This window comes from Halyomorpha halys, unplaced genomic scaffold (genome assembly GCF_000696795.3).
Source record: "Halyomorpha halys isolate HHAL.00 unplaced genomic scaffold, Hhal_1.1 Scaffold926.1, whole genome shotgun sequence".
Classification (NCBI taxonomy): Eukaryota; Metazoa; Arthropoda; class Insecta; order Hemiptera; family Pentatomidae; genus Halyomorpha; species Halyomorpha halys.
The window spans coordinates 27,973-46,104 of NW_027107651.1; the positions used below are offsets into that span (position 1 = coordinate 27,973).

Genomic DNA, 18,132 nt, shown 5'->3' on the forward strand with positions numbered 1-18,132 from the left:
CAATTTTTTATATTCTTATCATTGTTCATTTTATATCAATACTATTTTATTTCTTCTTTTCTTTCCTTTGTATATAATTTTCTTTTCACTTATTTTTACATAATTTTAACCTTACCATAATTTACCTTTTTGCATCTTATTATCTTCTTATGTCAAAAGATTTTTAGTTGTTTTTGTATCATTTTAGCCGTAATGAAGCTCTACAAAGTGGGGCGAAACATCGGTACATAAATTGTTGTTAACTATTTATGTTCTCTTTTGACCGCACCCCTTCATCTTCATAATTTGAAATTATACGATCAATTATTTATGTATATAATACTTTATTGAAAAGATTGTGCTGCCCAATTCCAAACCGATGTGTATGCCACGTTTCACTTATTAATCAATTATCACTTATTAGTAGGCTGATGTTGAAGTTATCGCTATTTGTGATTTTCGAGAAAAAAAAAAAATACGGGAAAGGCAAAAACTATTAAGACATTTTTTGAAATTTGTATTTTAGGTTTTCTCGACACTGGAATAACAAATATAATTTTTTTTCCTGTCAAGAACAGCTTGTTACAGCAGAGTAACAAAAGATAACAAAGTGCGATAACTGTGGAGCACTTCATGAGAACTGTACCAGGATGACCACATAGGCGATACCGGCAGCAATCATCTGCAAATGATAAAGAGAATTCAAATTATAAAATTTTAATTATGGACAAATTGAACTGTTCAAATGAGTAAAACTTTGTTTGAATACAAACTTATGCCAGTATTCGCTTAAATGTTGGTCTATCTGGATATTTAATATCAGATTTTTTTTTCATCATATATTATGGATATGATTGCTTAATTAAAAGTACTTATTGTTAATCTTATCCTTTTTGTCATATTAAATATCTATATCTATATATAGCCTATGCTGTAACACCTGCTCGCATTAAACATGCTCTTGAGTTTCGGTACCTTTTTCTACTCTTTCCTACTCTCAAAGCAGTGATTCAATGGCGTATTCCTAGAGATTAAAATGTCCGATTATGATGGAAAAGCTCACCATAACGTAGGTTCACTTTAAAAACACTATTTCTCAACTGAAGATAACTGCTAAATTGGCTGACAGTCACATTTTTTAGGAATTGTTTTGTCTTTGTTCCTAAGCTCCTAGTGCTAATCCTGAAAGTTCTCTGTTAATTATTCCCTAATTCTGCAGAGATCAAAACTTATTTTCATATGTGTATACAATATATAATTGATTAGATTATTATGAAATTATGTTCAATACAGTGATTCCAAATGTATGTACATGTTCATAAAGATGCTCTTATACTTTAGTTCCCTAGATTAAAGTTTACATCTGAGTAGCAACAATGAGTCTTGTGATCCTCGAATATAGAACACACTATAGGGACTAGACACCTCAAGACAGTAAAGATTTTCTGGCTACGTGACGAGGGACACGGCCAACTGCACCAGTTGTGACCTATATTTCCTGGTCTTCAGCCCTAGGGGCTCGATGAAGATTTTAAATCCAAATTAATTTTTTTTGTGGCTGAATTTAACCCGAAATTATATTTGGGTTTACTCTTGCCAAATTTATGAATCTTATCCACCAAAAAAAAAAAAAGTTCCAAAAATATAGGCATTCCATTACCAATTTATTTTACAACCCCTAACAAACATGTTCAATAATTTCTGAGATATAGTTTTTCATAAAGGAAAAGTTTTGTCCGAACAACTAGAAATTTATTTTATCAAATATCATGAAAACTACTATTCCTACGAAGATAAAGGTCAGTTAATTATAAACTACGTTATAGCACATTGAACTAGCTTTAATTTGAGTGCTAGCACACATCTAATGATACTTGAAATATAGATAGATTTTCAGAATAGATTCATCACTCACTATTGATTTTTCAGTACATTTTTTTAATGAATTTTTCTTTTAAAAAAGTATATCTCAGGAACTATTGAACGTAAATAGCTTTTCTGAGTCTCATGTTTTATCAAAATTACTGTTTTTAAAAAAATTGTATATCAGGTTTTTTAGTGTTGAAGATAGCTTTAAAGATTTTTTTTTAACATTTGCAACAGTCACTATTTTTTATATTCCCGCACTATATTTGGTAGGGTCATCAATTTATCTAGTAACTGTACATAGTTTTCTTTAAAGTAATCATAAATGGGGTGAAATAACTCACTTTTCTTTTCCACCGTACTCTTGGACTCTATGTAATTAAAGGAATATTTGTTGAGGGTAGATTTTTATCACTGTATAAGAAATTTACTGTCAGTCTTTACTATCCGAAATTATCACTTTATATGATTTTCAATCCTATTATAAATAAATCTAATCCAAAATACTGACTTTAAACAATGCAATAATTTATAAAATATCGTTTTATTGATTGATTAAAACTCCAGTCTGTGGCAGTTTGACGAAGAATCAAATACTTCATATTATTCTTAATTAGATGTCTGTATTAGTGGAAAGTTTTTTGATGACATAATTGTCTTGTATATGTAGAAACTGAAACTTCCAAAGGCCAAAAAATAGTTCTTACATTCAGTAAAAAACATCTAAAGCATGACTTCAAATAAAAAGTATCTGAACTAACGCTACCTTGGACTACATTTGGACAAACGATTAACCTGGAATCCTCACACAAGACTGAAAAGACAAGAAACTGCACGTCGATTTCGACTATTACCGCACTTAATAGACAAACGGTCAAAACTTCCAACACATTACAAAAGACTGATCTACACGACTGTAATAAGGCCAATATGGAGTGGAGCTTTGGGGCTCCACTAAACCTTCGAATTCCTCTCGTATCCAATCCTTACAATCCAAAATCCTTCGTAAAATCCTCAATGCTTCTACTTTGTCACAAATAAAATCATACACAAAGACCTTAATGTTCCCTGTGTAACCGATCAAGCCCGAACCAGATATCACTCCTTCCATTACAAAATCCCTAACCACTCAAATCCCCTAGTTTCTAACCTTACATCTTCTTCCATTCCTGACAATCCTCCGAGGCGCCTGAAAATAAGATGGCCACGAGACCTGCTAATGTAAAATATCATTAGAGTGCTTCAGATGGGTAGTTGCTCTACATGTTTTTAACACTCCATTTTAACTAAGATCAAATTTACTGAATGTATTAAATAAAGATATTTTTTTTTTTTTACTTTATTAAGTTTATTCACAACTGTAAAAGTATTTTTACAACCAGCGAATGAGATGTAGAGAGAGAGAGAAAAAAAAAAGAAAAAAAAAAAAGTCATGAAGGCATGAAGGTTAAGGTCATTCAATGATGCCTCTCCATTAAAATTGAAATTTAAAAATCAATTTAAGAGGTCCCTATTCCAGCTCCTTCGTAAACGTCGTCTCGTATCTGCTAAGTCTAGTGTTGATAGTCCTTGAATTAGAGGTTAGTGTGTGGTGGAAGTGCATCGTGAAACCGTTTATATAATGATTTAATGGTTGTTTGTACGTAGGGAGTTCGTAAGTCTTTGTGTAAGTTCTTGTTACTGATGTAGGGGGGAGCACTACTGATCAGTCTTAGTAATTTTGATTGAAACTGTTGCAGTTTCAGTAAGTTAGTTTTTTTGGCATATCCATAAATTTGTACACCGTAAGTCCAAATTGGTCTGAGAAGGTAAGTATAAATCTTTAGTTTTTCTGAAAGTGGTAATTTTGATCGTTTATTTAAAAGATGAAATAATAATTTAAGTCGGAAATTTAGCTTTTGTTTTGTTATTTTTATGTGGGGAGTCCATGTAAGTCGTTTGTCTAATGTCAATCCAAGGTATTTTATTGTGTCTGTCCGGGTTAAACTTTGTTCATTTAGAAAAACAGGAGGACATATACCACGACGGAGCGTAAAAGTTATTTGAACTGATTTCTCAATGTTTATCCTTGATTTCCATTTGATACACCATTCATGGATGAGAGCTAGGTGTATTTGTAATCGTTCTGAGGCTTGTGCTGGGTCGCTATGCTTGGCTAAAATGGCTGTGTCGTCGGCATAAGTGGCCGTGAGAGTGTGTTCCATTGTGGGTAAATCGGAGGTATACAAAGTGTATAATAATGGTGCTAAAATAGATCCCTGCGGAACTCCAGCTTCTGCTGCGAAATATGAGGATAATGATGAGCCCTGTCGAATCAAATAAAGATATTAAAAAAAAAAAAAAGATTTATTTTTAAATCCTCCAGATTTACAGGTCCGAGCTTTGAACTGCTTTGGGTTATCAACAGGAATAAACAGCATAGTAGTTAATATTACTATTTATTTAATATTTAAAGGTGAATTGAATGAAAAAAATATTCAAGTATTTTCTTGATTTTTTCATCTCAGAAATCACTACTTCTTCTGTTGTTTTTTTAAACATCAGTTTTTATTGACATCTGCGATAAACCAAGTCTCCCTTCGTTATCGAACTTCTCAGTTCATTTTTTGATTGTTTTAAGTTATCACAGGAGTTAGTTGCTGTGGATGATAGAGTCAAGGGTTCTTAGGAGTAGTGATGACATCGGGCTAGCTGATCGCTGGTCGATAGGAATGCAGAAGAAGCACCTCGCAGTGGAAGTATATTTGGTACAGAATCACTTACACTGGCGGTGCTGCCAAAGAGACGCCCGGGTCGGGAATGCTTCCAAACCTGTTTTACGGTCGATAATCCTTGCGAAAAGCTAGCGTCTATTTGTGCTGTGAAAACATCCAGTCCGCCAAGAAATGCGAGCTAGGTACGCTTTTACGTCATAGGGAATTGTCCTAGACCACACTCGTGGGTCAATATCGAGACAATGACTGGCATTCAACTTGGAATAGCAAGGTCGATTTTTATTTATTTTTTTCTTCTAACGTCTATTGTTAATGGCATATTTTGGTCAACTGGCTATTGTCATCTCCCGGAAGGTGACAACGCAATACAATAATGGATTACTGTATTAGCTTCATTTGTTTTGTGCATTTTAATGCTATTATATTACTGAGTGTCATGTAAATTTTATAGTTTTTACTATTATTTTTGTTAGATACTGGGACCTTACATATCAATTAAAAATAATTTAGAACATTATTTAATATCATCTAAGATTTTCTTTGGAATGGACTAGGAAAATGTTAAATTTTACTAAAATCTTCACTAGTTTTTGAATTTCATAGCTGCAAAGACGTTATAAATGGGCTCAAAAATAGAGAACGAAAAGTTTTAGAATTGCTTCAGAAGTTTCCCTAATTTACCTACAAATTTTGGGTAGGTGTCATTTTACAATATATTCCATACCCTTTCATATGAAACAGCAATATATCGATTAGGATTGAACAACATTTCTCCAAACTTAATTTAATGTTCCTAAAAAAATACTTATTTTCAAATTTTCAAATTTATTCCTTGAATTGGTAGCATTATGGTAAATCATAAAGTATAAAATGGGACGGAAATGCTTTCATAGTTAAAAATATTAAATCTAAAGCCCTACTTCTACAAATTCAACTCTTCATTCATATTAATCATTAGAGCACTGCTAATATTAAACTTTTCATGAAAATGAACAGAATCTAGACGTGAATGATGATTCAGTTAGTAGTAGAGAAGGTATGTCACGCAATTTTCACAGTTGGTTCTCATAAGCTTTATACATTTTAAGGATTTTCACTAATATTTTAGGCACTTTTCAAAAGCGCCAAACAAAAGTTCAAGGGGAAGGCAAGAAATTAGAGCCTACTGAATAAGAATGAACGAATCCCTGAAAATCTTAACAAATCTCAGGAGTGGCTTGTTTCCGCCAAGCGAGAAGGCATCATCTCCAAAAATACCTCATTGGAGTCAATGAGGTATTACATCAAAAAACGATTCATGAAGTCCCACTCCCAGTTACGGAAAGTTAAAGAAGCAGTGAAATACAACTAGAGAAACCCAATCTCAACCTGAAGACTGAAGCCTATCCTTTTATAAATTCTGTAGTTACCAATTCTATTATTGACATAACTTCTATTTTATTTATTTTCTCTTCGTCCTTTTTTTAAATCAACTAGTTTTTTCCCACTATAGTGCAATTTTTTGTTTTGTTAAGTCTACATGTGAGTTATTAACTTTACATTTCTCTCTTATCAAGAATTATTATTCTTATCTATTTATTCTACAATTTAAAAAAAAAAATTATAACGCTGTATCTAGTTAGGGGCCTTTAGTACGAGACTATACCCCCCCCTCCACCATCAACTGTTAAGAAAATAAAAATTAACTGTTATATCAACCATGTAAGGCCCACCAGGCCGATCTGGTATTAATTAAAAATAAAAAACACTTCCATTGTATAGGCATCGCAGATTAACGGACATGACCTCTAAGCAACACGTCACCAATGTTGATGGTGACCATATTTTAATGTATATTGCCCAAAAAAATATACAAAATAAATAGCTTAATAATCTATTTTCTGAGTCGTAGGGTAAAAAGAAATTTTTAATAAAATGGTATTAATGCATTCCTTTGATAGAAAATACTACCCTACTACTGCTTATATAATAATCGGACACTTATTTTTAGTGTTTGTTGAAAATATTTATAACCATCTTCTGTATTTATAACTTCTGAAAATTTCAAGTAGAGCCTTGGGATAAAAGAAAAGTAACACAAGCCAAAACTAATTGTTTTAATTCAGATATACGTTCGAAATGAAAGTGGCTTCTGTTTAAGGAAGCCCCTTTGAACATATTCAATGAAAGGTCAAAACTGCCATCTAGTGGCAAACAAATGAAGCTGTGAGTGAGTAACCACTAAGCAAGTAAGTTATATTTTATTTGTATATTAAAATTATTGGGGAAACTAAAATGTGGTCCTATTTTAGTTTCCCCAATAATTTTAATATACAAATAAAATATAACACATCTCAACAGTATGGTTTTAGCTGGAGGTGTAAGTGTGAAACACGAAAAGAGGCATTTGTTTTTAAGAAAGTTGACGCGTTTGCTTTTAGACAGTGATCAAAATCCTTGTGAGAGATTTTGTTCGAGTCTTCTTAAATTTTTTTTTTAATAACTTATTTATTGTTATTTACAACTATGTACATATAAACACACCAAGTTAATTTGCTGTAAGTGATATTATGACATGATACAAACATGTGGAGAATCTACCCATTGATAGAACTCCAAAAACATTTCTAAAGGGGAAGATCTTCGAGGCCATCTTCTTTTCAGACGCCTAGGAGGATTATTAGGTAATGAAGGAGAAACCAGGTTAGAAACGAGTTGGTTTGGGCCTGAAAATTTAGTTTTTGTTACTGTTGTTTAGATTGAGCATTATATGCCAAAGGTTTTTATGGACATCACCTTGAAATAATAAACTGACGTGAAATTGGAATCAAACGAAAACTATACAAATGAGCAGTAGATCCTACTTAGGTTTTAAACTAAATGACTAATATCTTTCTTACAGAGCTTTGTACAATAATTTCTCACTTTTTTTTCTTTAATTAATTTCTTCCCCATAACCCGAAAGGATTAATGGAGTCTAAAAATATTTCTTAAATCATATCAGTATAACTAATCACCTGTGTGATATATATCAGTCGACATATCAATGAATGTAAATGATTAGATTGAAAATATCATAAATCATAAATCTTTATTCTTTCAATTATGGTTTCGGTTTCGGTTTCTGAGAAGGGACTTTAAGGAACCAAGTCCGTATTTGCGGCCGCTGTAGGTGTTGAAAGGAGCTGACTAACTACCCCGGTATGCAATTTACCTTTTTAAGATAAATCAAGCCAAGGTAAATTTAGTTGTCTAAATTCATAATTACTCAATTATATATAATCCTACCGTCCTGGCTAGCTGCCAGTCGATTTGGAAGAATCCCAATGCATCAAAGGTTACCCCACTGCTGCCTTGGAAGTGGAAGTACAATCTGTAGTTAGGACCCTGTAACATTAATATGCCATTATTGTCTATGGCATAATTATATTAATTATTACCTACAAAGAAACATTATTATAAAATAATTTTTAAATTTACAACGATATATACAATATATGTGCAAGCATTAACACAGTGAGTTTAAAGCTTTAAAACTTTACAGGCTTTATACTGGTAAAACATCAAATTATTATCACAGTGCCTAACGAAAATTTAATTTTTTGCATAATTTTAAAGTCAACTTTCAAATTCGCTCCTAAACTGGACAAAAAACGAGTTGAAATCGTAATTCTCCTCAGAGAAAAACAATAATATTTATAACTCTTAATTTAGAGGTAGGAAAATACATCAAATCTGTGTTCCTAATCTATAATAACCTAAGTGTTCAGTTAAGACCTGGATAACCTGCTTAAGCCGATGCTATACGATGTTATCAACGTAAATCTCAACTTTGGATTGAAAATTCGGAATTACGATTATTGACTCTAGACATTTGTATCTCGTTAGCGACACGATGCAGCCTGTTTATGTTGGAAGGTATTCCTATCTTCATGTAGCAACGGCTCTTGGCAGACCTGGGTGGTGCCAACAATTCTATGAACATTTAATTCTCTTATTTTATATTTAGAATAAGAAATCCTTTTCTTTTTAATTTTGTTTTATTTCGATTTTACTGAGTTATTTTTATTAATGGATTATTATAGAGTTTCTAGCTTCAGGTTCAGTAGAGTTTCTAGCTGAATATGTTTTGTATTTATGTTTGTATACAATTAATTGTCCTATATTAAATTTATTTCCTCTTCCATACTGAATCTTCATAATTGGATAATAAAAGGACATATGGATATATTAAATTTATTTATATATTAACTTTTAAAAAATGTATTCATTTACTCTACTTCTTTTTACTAAACCTATTTTCATGACAAATAATGCACTTCGAAACTTATACTCTAAATAAGTTCAAATATCGAAAATATTTTTGACGATTAGAAGTTATTTTTTGTTTCATATCCTGATATGTAGAACATATTTTAAGGGTATATATTGCGTTCTTGAAAATTGTTTGCGTTTAAGAAAAATATTATTGAAATTAAATATTTAGGGCATGGGTACGACAGAGGAGTGACTGCAACGTTTTTGTTAAAATCGACATATTTTTTTTAAAATACTCTAACAGGGCTCAAATGGCGAATTTTTTAATAATCCTTTCTCTAAAATACCTTTGATTTTGCTTCTTTAAAATAAAAAGCAGTTCTCATTGTTAGCAATAATAAAGAATGGATACATAAAAAATATTAAAAAAATTAATAAATAATTAAATTAAAAATAGAGACAGAAGTTCGAATCAGAAAAAACCGAGAGTGCCCGACCCCATTCATATGTACTCAGCTATTGTTGTCTTTTGTTAAACTGTTTCATTCTTAGTAGGAGTTGATATTTGTTATTTTCACCTCGAGAAGTCCTGAATTTTTTTTTTTTTTTAATATTTATTTATTGCTATTTACAACTGCACATTATAATGCATGTCTGGAAATTTAAATATGAATTCTTATAGTAAGTGAAAGTTATGTGATGCGATCAGCTCACTCGATTTTTCTTTATGTAAATCGGTGTAATGCAATATTTGTTTCTGTGACATCTCAGTTATAACATTATGGACGTCACAGCAATTAACCAAACATAATGTAACTCGGTAGTAGTTGCGTGGAACTAGGACTTCAAGTTAAAAAATCGGAGTTCTAGCAATGGTCAGATTCTCCACTCAAGTTTAGTGTTTGCGGCTGTAGCGCACTTGCTCAGCCTCCACTGGTTCATTACCAGTGATGCGGCTAGAGGAATGCGCTGGGATCTCAAAGAGCTCTGCTCACCCCTCACACTTAGAGGATAAGTGATTCTCAGGTCGATTGTGTAAATATTGTATATAAGAGTGTAAATGTGACTATAGATTATTATTTTTTTTTTCATGAACATAATTTGATTATGTTAATTTTCTTTATCCTTCTGTTTGTATATATTTTAAGAGAGATATTTTTTTTTTTTATTTACCTTTTTTTATGTTATTTTATTTTAGTATGAATGTGGTCAGTCATCACTAGCCCTTAACGGTGTGGAAGATTTTAATATCTATCAATAAATAAAGTTTTTGAAACTTGAATTTGAAAAAAAGTTAATAAAGTTGTACTCTTGTTGTGCCCTAGCAAAAAGGGGTGCTCAAGAAAATCTATTATGATACATCAGAGTACAGGCCTTCGGTTTCTATTGATTTGTCTAATCTCAAATATTTTAATTTTTAATTTTTTAATACTGTATTTTGTCTAAAAAAAAAAAAAGTCTAACAAAATAATGATTTTTAAAAAATAAAATTATTTCTTATAATTTACTTACGTAGAATGAAAAATCACCCTGTTTGTTAAATACAATGGATTTGTATATCGCTGCATCGAATTCCATGGCCTGTAAAGTAAGAATTATTTCATGAATTAAGAATACATACATAAATAATCAATTAAAATTTATAGTTTAACCCCATGAATGTTTGTTTTGTTGGGCGTAAGCGGTTACATTTAATTACGTTTAATATTGAAATTATCAAGCAAGAACGAAATCCAACAACTAGGTAGGAATCATAACACAAAAAAATGATTCATATCATAGACAGAAGCATTAAAAGTTAATTTTTTTTTTAAATTATTTTAAGGCACATAACCAGGGAGATGATCGGCGTACCCCTAAAGCAAGAATCGTATGTGAATAGTATAAGAAGTTTCAACCCTTATACCCATGACTAAGGTAACGTTTAGGATAGCCTAGAACAGTAGAGTATAAATTTTTCGAAAAGTTTAAAGTAACTGTTTCCGACAGTTTTAACGTTTATATGAATTATTATTATACACTCTTATATTATCAAGTCTTGAAATTAACTGTTATATTGTCATTTATTGAATTTTCTTTTTATGTTAGATACGTCGGTTTAGCCAAAAACCTAAATGATTTCTCATCCATAAGAGTAAATCAAAAGTTAATTTTAGTGAATACAAAGCTTACACTTTAAACAGATAAAGTCATTATATTTTAACTTCAAGCTAATGCCAAATCTGCTATACAATATACAACCATAAATTTCGAATTGTCCAAGATTAAAAAAAAAAACTTAAAAATTTTAAATTTCTTAGGCTATTTTCTAAAAACCGACAATCATATTAAAATTACCTTCCAGGAATTTCTTTCTTTTTAAAACTCGAAGCTTGGATAAATAGTAAATTAAAACCGGATTACACAAAACTATATTAATATGAAAAAAATATATAGAAGCCAAGGATATATTTTAATAATTTCATTTACTCCTGATTCCGAAAAATCGACATTATGTGAAGCAGCTAGTCAATTGAACACCATAAAATGTTTTTCTTTAGATCTCAACTTCAATTTGGATGAAGATGACTATCGATTTTCAATACTGTCCAAAAGAATCGATGTCAAATATCAATGTGAATTTTGAATGAATGGATAGTTTCAAAAATTTTCTTTTTACTGTCCTTTAAAGTAAGAAGAAAACTTGAAAATCTCAGTTCATTTACAAATCTCGTTTTTTTCTCCAGTATAGACTGACCAGGTACGGTGGAACGGGTGTTAAGTGGAAACGTGGAAGAGTGTATTTATTAAATTAAATATATTTATTTAAATTAATGGCTTATTTTATTTAAGTAGAGTTCAATTGAGAGACCGTAGTTGTACTAGCACAAACAAGGAGGTATCTGCAGCAACGTTTGCAAAGAGCTTAAGTCGTATTAAAGTTTATTTTAGTAATGTTTTTAATTTCATTTATTGAGAGCAATATTATTTAAATTTTCTCAATGATTATTTTTCTTGCAAAAAAATTAATGCATTAATACAGAATTTTAACACCTAAATTATTTTCAATAAAACTATTTCTTTTTATGCATTACTATCAACTACCAAAGCTCTTACCTTACTCTTGGCTCTTACGCATGATGCTATGATCCTGAAGCAGATACTATAAAGAATACCTGTCCAATATACGGATATTACAATATGAATCAAAGTCTGAGTCAGTAAGATGTTGTAGGTGAGATAAGCTTCGACAGTACAGCTTACAAGTGATGTTCCAAAGAGGATAAGTATCTCCACGGAGTACACTTTCGATAGCATCCTGCACGACACGGTGAGCCGGCGATGCCATTGGACGAGCTGGTGAACGTCTCCAGATCCTTCGAGGGCTACCGAAAGGCAGCCGAAGGATGAGGCGATGTATCCAGCCATCCAGGATATCTGAGAGTTGATGAGGACGATCATGGAGATCAAGTAGTAGTGGCTGAAGGTGTAGGATAAAGTGCTGAAGGTGCGGGTACCCAAGGAATAACAATCCATACCGAACACTAGCCAGGTTACAAAGAGGGTACTCATGGTCCAGATGTACCATCTCAGCGGTTTTAACTCCACACCTTTGGTAATGACAATAACAGGAGTCAGTAAAACTGATAATATAATTATATGAATACTCTTAAATTACACTATTATCACTCATTTATTTTAAAAAATAATAAAATAACATTGTTGATAAGTGAGTGATTATAGTTTAAGGTAAATTTTAATTAAAAGTTTTAAAATTAAACGAAAGAGTGAATAAATGTATTTCATTATTTTATTTAAACAACAAACCAATCTCTAATAAGTAATAAGATTATATATAAAGAAAATTATTCAGTTTAAGTAAGCTAAACCCATTATAAATATACATATTGGATAAAACTAACTTCTTAGTAATCACATAAATAACAAAAAATTTTATTAGATGAATTTTTCTCAAAAAATGGTCTATAACTTCACATGATTAGAAAAATCTTGATTTGTTTGAGGTAAAAATTAATTTGACGGATGATTAATTTAATATGTTTGACTACAATTTTTTGTTTAATCGAGCATACAATTCAAATAGACTGGGCACTATTAAATACTAACGGTGAATGTTATGTAAATGTAATATGTTATATTTCACTCTAAATCTGAAACCGGTCTTATGTACTATATTTTAAGAATAAAAAATAATTAAAATAAGTTCAGAATTCCGTCTTATTTTTTATAGTTTCAGATTAAATAGAAAAACAAAGTGGACTATTGCAGCCCTCAGATTAGACAGGATTATGGTTATAGGGTAGAAAAAAGGTGATAAACCTGCAAGATTGGATTCTAAGATAATATGGGCTCGCTCTAAATCAGTTAGCTCAAATAGGCACTGGTTCTGTGCCTACACATTTTCTTGGCATTTATTCATCAGTGATACGATTTCTATGTATCATAAAGCATTTTGTATAATATTTATAATTGATATTTGATTTCAGGCTCAAGTTTTGAGGAACAGAACTGTAGTCAAATAGAGACTAACTTTTAATAAAAAGAATTGTGGGTGTTCTATGAAATTCAGTAATAGATTCTCTTGAAAGGTCATCCATATTGTATAATGGCGTTGAGTGATGTTCCATTAAGGGCCAACCCCTTATCCACTCCGATCCAATTTAAGGAATGATTTCCTCTACAGACTGCGAAATGACGTAGTTATACTGAAAGCTACAGTTGAAGTACTTAAGTTTGACCTCATTGCAACAATTCCAACAACAATTCATATTAAGCAAAAGTTATATAAACCGTACGGTTAAGGAGGTACAATAATAGTCAAAGCATTTGACGTCAATTGTGTATCGAGACTTCCTATAATTGGACTCTGATCCCAATGGCTAAAACTAATAGTCCAGATAGATAACAAAAAATATAAAAAAAAAAAAAAAATACAAATCTGACTCCGTAAATGTATTTGTATCTGGTGCATTTTTTCCTTAACTTTCTTGTACACATATCTTCCATATTATTGATAGCAAGTACTCACCCTTAGAGGAAAGGGTATAATGGAGGAAAAAGTGAAGCAAAAAAAGGCGGCCTTTCAGGGTTTCGAGTTAATCACCGGATGCCTTCTGCTTCGATATAAATTGCAATTGTGGACATTCTTATTAATCTTAATCTAAATCTTTCTTTCGTGGACGTGGCCTTTTTGGCTTCAATTTTGCTTTGAAGGAGAGTAGGATTATGCCACGCCTCCTGGTACGCACCATGTTATTTGCATATCATTATATGATAGGTAAATCTGTACCTTATAACTTATTTTATTTTTTCTGTCAACAATTATATAATTATAGTTCATGTTAAATACTAAGTGGAATAATGGGGAGGAGGTGCGTGCATGTGTTGTGTTTGTAGCTTCATCATAATAGCATGCCATAGGCGTTGATGACCAGAGAGTTTTACGTCTTTAAGCAACAATAAACAAACAAAGTGGAATACAATATACCAACTAATATTTATCCAAAATTGGAATAAAACGACTCAGGTATTTACTATCAAATAAATAAAATAACATGCTGAAGTTATATTATTTATTAATAATAATATGAAATAAAATAAGTAATTATGTTACGATGAAAAAAAAATCGAACAGATATTATTCGGATCAATATTGGTAATGTTAGAGCTTCAGAAGAGAGAGGATGGGAGGGTGTGGCATTCTCTACTCTCCTTCACAGAGAAAGTGAAGTCAAAAAGAGAGGTAGTCAACCATTTCTTCGGATCTCAGGTTCATATTGAGATTAATAGAACTTCCCCCATTTACGTAATTAAAAATTTACCGTTCATTTAAAATCAAATACGATCGAAATATAGAATTAAGCAAACAATATTTTCAGTGATTTGGTTCACCAACAATGAAAATCGTTTAAGTGACTGCTTCTGTTGTTCATAAAGCCCTCCTTTTTAGCTTCACTTTTCCTTAAAAAGTGAAGAAAAGCGTTTTATAAAACGATCAATTTCCTTCCACGGAAATAATATTTAATGCAGTTCAAGATATTTACATTAAAGATTTTTTAGCTTATACTGTAATATGTACTTGGATGTAAACGACTTTGATTCAAGTTCTGTTATCAATTATGAATTTATACCACTAAGTAGAGATGTTGAAAACAACCCACCAAGCCTAAACATGGCGTATTCGAATTGGACCAAGGTATTCAAGACCTCAGAGAGAACTAGACGGTTGCGAACCACGAACCAAACAGATGCGAGAATCGTCGCGTCACAGCCGAACTGTTGAGCAATATTGAGCATATCAGTGAATGCAGTAGCATATATTGCCGGCGCAGGAACTAAAGCATGAACGACGAGACTTAAGATCAAGCCTGCGGTCAGTAGTGCAGATGAGAAGAGGCCGATTGAGGAGATAACAAAGGCTCCGTTTTCAAGACGCAAAGGGAACACCCCGAAAATACAGGACAGTTGAAAGGTGAGTCCCGGGGAAAGCCGGGAATGACGGTCGGTCCACGAGCTCTTCATGACTGTTCATCGAACAACTGCCCAATTCCGCTGAAAGGGTCATCCATCACTGTCCGTTGGCGGCAAGGCATCAACAATGCAGATGTCGCTTTCTCATTAAGTATATGTAGCACTATTCCATCCAATTCACATATTCGATAATGTTTTCAGAAGTTGAAGTGCTATTTGCAATAGAGAAAATAGGACTGATACAATCCAAGCCTTAATGATTTACACAGACTTACTTTAGTGTTTGGGAAAACAATTCAGCAGTATGAAGTCGGAATCGGTTCGAAATCACTCTGTGAGAATTCCAATGTTATTTTGTAGCGGTTTTACGTAATTAATCTCAGTCAACAAAAAGCTGGTTATCTTTTGGACTGCCCATTCTGACAGTCTTAGTGGGTGTTAATAATGGCGCGTGTTACCTGGCTCAAGAAACAAAACATAAAGAACAGAAACATTTTTTTTATTGCAATAGAACGAAAATATGCACAACACTTCTAACTAATCTAGAGTTACTTTTTTTTTTCTTTTTTTTACACAATCTCCAAAACAGCTGTTTTAATTCGTCGATAATTTCAATTGTAATCGTGGACCAGCTAACATCGTTCTTAAAAACTGTTCGTCCCTAACAGAACCTTCTTCAGATCCTAGAGTTAGGAACCTTTCTTTTCAATATATATCCTATGATACAGAGAGGAATCTTGTTTTGTTTTGTCTTCAGTCTCTAGTACTACTATGCTTCTAATACTTTCTGATTTTCCAATTTATTTTATCATTATTATAATGCTCCCCATGTCTTGAACTAATTGAGTCATTTTTATTAGCTCCATTACCTTTTTTGTTTTTTTCATCTTCTCATCTCCTATCTTTATTGCTTCTACTACATTATTTACGTCTGTTAACATACTTCCTCTCTTCTTCTTCTATTAACATTTTTATCTTCATCATATCTATCATTTTTCCCTCTTGCGAGCATCCCTCTCAGTGTCAATCAGACATCCGCGGTACGTCCTCCGGTCTTAACAGGCCTGTTCCAGGAAATCAACTTCACTATTGATTCGCCCAATATTACGCTCCTCTCCGTTCTCACCTTCATATCGTCTTTCTACGGTCCTACTTTTCAGCATCAGAGCCCAGACCTAGCTGAAACAAAACACAAATTACAGAAACAAAAATAATTTTTTTATTGCTATAGAACGAAAATATTCACACCTCAAACTAACCTGAAGTTACTCTCTTTTTTTCTTTACTCACTGTCCAAATCTGTTTTAATTCATCGATGATTTCAATTATAATCGATCGACCAGCTAACATCTTTACCACAAGGATACTAAAGCAAAAATCATACTGAAGAGGCCTGAAAATAAAAGTTATGCTAATTTTTTAACGTTTTCCACAACTGACTGATTATCACTCCAAATATCTTATCCTGCCTTGGTTGCCCAGCAAAGGGCAGAACTTACCCTTATCTAAACGCCTGGACATGGAACGCTCAAAATCAATAGTTGACGTTACAGCAGGGAAGTGCTCTGATAAAATAATATTTGGCCCGAACCCTCACTTTAGCTTTATCAGGAAGAGACTTAATATCATGTATAAAAAACAAAAATTCTGTGTCTAAAAATCCAGAATAATACACTTTTTAATGTAATTCAACATAATTAACTTTTAAATTTTCAAATAATAAAACTATACGTTATATGAAATTGCTATAAAAATATTTACTGGAGAAAAAGAAGGCTTAACCCCTCCCCTGTTTTTTTTCTTTTTAAGGCAATCCATGTCGATGTGATGATTACCTCGTTATCTACAGGTGACCAACCTCTTCTAACCATGGTTGAGGGTCAAGTTTTTCATTTTGTGGGAGCGCCACTTAATGAAAAAGTCAGCATCCCAAGACTGGATTCGAACCGGCACCGTCCGTAGACCTCAGAACAATAGCCTAACTAAATGGTACTTTAAGCCATCTTTTGTATTGTATTATTATTATTTTTATTATTGACTTTTATGAAACCCTCTTTTTTATTGTCTTTAATATTTAAAGCCTAGGATATCAACACATTAATAGGAGGTGTTAAGGATTTTACCTACTTCATTATAAGCCTGAAATTATTTAGGAACCTGAAAGGAAGAAAGAACAGAATCATGGGTTTACACATTCCTCTACATTATAATAATACTTCCAAAAACCTGTTTTTGAAATTTGATTTCCTTGATGAACGTGTAATAGGTTTGAAAACGTTTAAATTACGACTTAATAGGGGTATTCATGATCTATAGTTTAACATGGCAAAGCGGGTTAAATGGAAAAACTCATTTGAAATGGAGAAATAATTCCTTCTTTTACCATGTTAAAACGATATAACATATAACATGGTTGAGAGTCGGTTACTAGGCCAGTTAAATAGAGAATGACGTCACGCAACAGACCAGTTGAACTCGTCACCATTTTTTTTTTTTGTTGTGTTATGTTACTTGCTCGTAGTTTGTGTTTTGATTGTGTTAGTGTTATTTTGAATGTTTTTACAACTAATAAAGCAATGGATAGCAATAATAATAATAATAATAATAATGTAATGACAGTTGATAATTAGCTTATCTTGAGTCTCTTCCTCACCAGTTAAAAATCAACAAGGCACTCAGTGGCGGAACTTTCACACAACTTCCACTTTAGACATGTTGTAATAAATGAACGTAATAAACCTAGAAGTAAACAATAAGAAGAAGTTTTGGAAAGAAAGGTTATAAAATGAGTTGTTCAGAAAATCCACTAGGAGCTCTTATGTATTTAACATTTAACATGACTTTAAATCGGGCTGCTCACAATCCT

General features: G+C 32.1%; 1 protein-coding gene across 1 annotated transcript; it reads right to left on the reverse strand.

The window, feature by feature from the left end:
- Window positions 1–436: 436 nt before the first annotated feature.
- Window positions 437–16,616, reverse strand: LOC136795449 (uncharacterized). Its single transcript, XM_067046046.1, has 5 exons — window positions 16,526–16,616; window positions 11,892–12,418; window positions 10,308–10,376; window positions 7,827–7,925; window positions 437–661 (listed from the first exon to the last, which is right to left on the reverse strand). The coding sequence occupies exons 1-5, from the start codon at window positions 16,614–16,616 to the stop codon at window positions 611–613; spliced, it is 837 nt and encodes a 278-aa protein (XP_066902147.1). The 3' UTR covers window positions 437–610.
- Between the last annotated feature and the right edge of the window lie 1,516 nt (window positions 16,617–18,132).